The sequence below is a fragment of the Apis dorsata genome, unplaced genomic scaffold (genome assembly GCF_000469605.1).
Source record: "Apis dorsata unplaced genomic scaffold, Apis dorsata 1.3 scaffold_29, whole genome shotgun sequence".
Classification (NCBI taxonomy): Eukaryota; Metazoa; Arthropoda; class Insecta; order Hymenoptera; family Apidae; genus Apis; species Apis dorsata.
Window position 1 is genome coordinate 495,023 of NW_006263331.1, and position 4,134 is coordinate 499,156.

At 36.3% G+C, this 4,134-nt stretch overlaps 1 protein-coding gene across 1 annotated transcript in view; it reads right to left on the reverse strand.

Moving 5' to 3' along the window:
- Nucleotides 1-4,134, reverse strand: part of LOC102671513 (glycine receptor subunit alpha-4) — a 69,940-nt gene that overhangs the window by 17,473 nt on the left and 48,333 nt on the right. The window contains exons 6-9 of the mRNA XM_031511421.1: nt 2,275-2,339; nt 1,870-2,090; nt 1,631-1,713; nt 1,383-1,523 (exon numbers count right to left, since the gene is read on the reverse strand). Coding sequence (XP_031367281.1) covers nt 1,383-1,523; nt 1,631-1,713; nt 1,870-2,090; nt 2,275-2,339 — 510 coding nt within the window. The remainder of the gene's footprint in view (nt 1-1,382; nt 1,524-1,630; nt 1,714-1,869; nt 2,091-2,274; nt 2,340-4,134) is intronic.

The window sequence follows — 4,134 nt, forward strand, 5'->3', positions numbered from 1 at the left end:
CAAGATAAGGTCAAAGCAATATCGAAAAAGTAGCAAAAGTTCACATCGATGTGCATGGCGCATGCATTGCAACTTACCTGTGCTTGTATATTTTAATAAACGAATCGCGTTTCGAAATCGGGGCCAATGTTATTTTATTTACACCGTTGAGAGAGTGTGAGATGCGAAGAGAGGATAGAGAAATGAATTGGCAACAAAATTGGAACAACGGAATGAAAATAATCGTTAAGTATCGATTATATAGATCGGAAAAAAGAGGGATCGAAAAAAAAAAAAAAGAAAAAAAAAGACAGACGAGTAGAGAAAATTTCAAATCCCTTGCGAGACGTATGTTATCTCGAGGAGAAAGCCGATCGAATCCAACAAAGACAAGATGTTAAAGGGAATGATAGATTGGAGAAAGATGAATAATGTTAGGAATTTTCTTCAGGAATTCGTTCAACCTGTTCGTTCAAATAATTCTGTTTTAAACGATTCGTGGATATTTACGGTTTCCAAATTCATTTTTCATCTTCAAGAGGAATTAGAATATAGAACTACTTTCACCTTTTCATTTCTCATTCATTCGATTTTCACCATCATCATCTTTTCTCTCCACAAGTTTTCTAATATAGCAAAAAAAAACTATTTGTACAGAGTTCGAGAAATCGATCGAACCGTCCCGAAAGTTTCCTCCAATCTTATTCTGTAACGGATAAAATATCTATTTTAAATTGCAACGCATATAGAAAATTAATCGTAAACGCTAAGACGTAGTTGACAGCCGAGGTTGTGCAACTTTCGAGATGACCCAACCAACGAGAAATATTGGCAATCGGTGATCGACTAATCAGTCACCGAGTATAAAATAGACAATAAAAAAGAAAAAAAAAAAAAAAGAAAAGAAAAGAAAAGAAAAAACAAAGTTGAACTCGAGTATATTCGAGTGCGTGTACAAGCGACACTAAAATCGTTTTCGTGGGCTAACGAAATGGCCGTGTTCGGTGCATTGCAACACAGTACAGAAGCGTGTCATTTTAAAAGGATGCAATAAAAATCATCAAAAAAAGAGAGAATCGATAACGAATAATAGAAAAATGATATAATTTCGACGGTATTTCTTTTTTTTTTTTTTTTTCATCTCATCCAATTATACTTCGACCCTACACGATGAGTTTGCTCAATCGAGATAATAATTCGTATCATCGTGCAGTTGAAACAGCTTTTTCCCGGCAAATTGAAAAACGGAATCTTTGAAAAACACGACTGTCAAAACTGAACGGTGACACTCGAAATACATTTCAACAATCATTTTGCCTTTAACAATCTTCGAACGATCTAACGATCTTTTCTTATTCATTAATTCACGTGTTTCTTCCGTGTCGAACGAACCTACAACTCACCTCTCCAGCTTACTTTGATCGGACACGTGATTGTCTGGTTCTTAATGAGGTATGCGTTCAACGACGTTAGACTAGGACTCTTCCGCAATGTACCCTCGTCATTCTTCCACACGTACGTGATCGCCGTTTGCTCGTACGATACTGAAAACGAAGATGAAGTATATCGATTATTAATTTGAAATGATAAGAAAATAGTATATGTGCATATATATATATTATATATATCATATATCTGTGTATTCACTTACTGCTCTCGATCGCAAATGAACACAGTGGGTCATCGAAGGGGAAGATATTGAGTCTACCCTGGCAGGACAGGATGAGATGACGCCTGTGAAGTCAAGCCAAGTTTTCAAATAACGTTCTTCTATCGTTTTACATTCGCGAAACAAATGAAAATAATCGTATATTCGAATTGAAAAACATATGTCGAAATAAATAAAATGATGATGGAAAAATGTGTTATTAAAAATAAATAAAACAATACCTCATAAGATAGTTGACCGTGCCGTTGCGATATATACGTAGGGCAAAGTGAACAGGTATGAGCGGGTCCTTGAAGTCTCCGTGCATTATGAAGTACGTGTCCGGCAACCAGATATCATCGTAATGATGAATCGCATTCAAGAATTCATATTGCGACCGGTTGCTATATCGTAATCGCGGGTCGTACCATTGTTGTTGCAGCAAGAACTCCACCTCGTATTTCTGTCGATCAAAAATAATAGGAAGGGATAAATCGTTTATAAATTCGTTTATAATATATTTCAACGGTTCTGGTGCACCTCTCGTGTGTCCTAATGATGTAAAAAATGTGTCGCGCGTGCATCGTTTTTTTATTCCGTGTCTTGAGCATGATGAAATGATTATCGAGAGAAAAATGTTCAATTACCAAACTGGACTCGTCTGGGGAAGCCAAACTTAGCAACAGCACGCTCACGTTCACGGTCAAGGTTCCTGGAACACAGTGCACCATTGAAATTAAAGTTCACCAAGCGTCTGGTTCGAAGCAATTCATCAAGAAGAGCACGCTAATTCGAAAGAAAACATTCTTCGGAGGGGAGACATCTCGCGTCGGGAAAGGAATAATTAGATAACCTTTTTCCAAATTAAAGATCATTTGTAAATACCGATATTTATCGATCGCGAGATTTTCGAGTCGCGTTCTTTTGGAATAAAAGTTTCAATTTTAACATTTTCGGGTTAAATTCGATATCTGTACCGCAATATTTAAAGTTCGTTTTAAAATGAAACCACTATTTATAAAGGAATGCACAATTTTCAAGCATTTCAGGTTGAGAATCACAGGAGTCTAGTATTTAAATATACAAAATAACCAGTAGAACGTTACCGACTGCGCATGATGATGTTTCTAACGTATTTTGTAGCTCGACGTTTCTGATTGGTCGATTTGGTAGACCAATCATAAACCTCGAAACTTTTATTTCAAAAGAACACGGTTCATACTCGAAAACCGGAACGACATATCGATTTAATTTATTTGAAGCAAAAAGCAAAAAAAAGAAAAATAATCTCGATTCTTTCCCTGACTCGAGCGAGTGTGATTTCTAGAAATACAAATCACGTGGTCGATCAACGTATGGTATTATCCGACCAATTAAACTCGATCTCAAAAATTAACATATTTTCTTTTCTCTTTCTACGCGAGCGTAAGCCAGATTACTGTTATTGCGTAAGCGTAATTAGAGCCATGCTGTGCACATGCCGCGACTAAATTCATGTTTCTGTATTTCGTGTGAAAAGCACGCAAACTCGGAGAGTTAGGACTCGAAGAACCGGTCGTCGAAGAAACGCGACACAACGATATGACGTTCAATCGAGAAAGAGGATCGCTCGCAAAATGGATAACGGAAACGGGAAACGGAAACGGAGATAGAATTGGAGATAGAACGGAGAAGCGGAAACGAAATTGTTGATCGTTGCTGCGATGCTCAAACTGCGCGTTTCAATTTAGCTTGCCATGTCTAATCGATAATGTAGGATTCGTGAAGTATCCTTCGAGTGAAACGACCAATTAGCACGAGTGTCACGCGTCTAACGAGTCCCAACCACCGATTCGATAATTTGCCAACACATTCAACTACGAAAAAGAAAGATACGTGAGAGACCGCGAGTGTATACATGTATGTGTGTATGTGTATATGTGTGTGTCTATTTAAAGTTCGCCGATGTGTGAGATGGTAGGTGGAAATATGGAATAAGGATGGAAGTATAGTGATTATTCAGAAATCGTATCGACGATCGAGGAACAGTCTGTTGGCACCAGCTATCTTTTCGTTGTTTCGCACCGAATTTACGAAAAATCTGTATACGTTATCTTACGAGAAAACATTCGTCTAACCTAATTTTAATGAAAGTTTGTCCGTATGTCCATAATATGAATTATTATTATTTCTTTTTTTTCAATCAATCTTCGATTTTTCGAACAATTTCTCTTGGAAATATTTTTTTTTCAACGAGGGTAGAGATTAAAAAAAAAAAAAATACTAACGTTTAGAAATAGAATATTTGAACGAATTGTTGAAATTATAACGTATAACACATTATATACTCGCAAAGTTTCGTATAAAATAAAATTATTCTCGCTTCCGATAAAATGATACTCATCGTTCCCGCGACCGAAAATCTATCTTTTTAGTTATACTTATAATTCTTAACTCTGCTTTCGAAATATTATATTCGCATATTTCGATTACGCTGCATGAAAAATAGAAAAAAAAAAAAAAAAAAA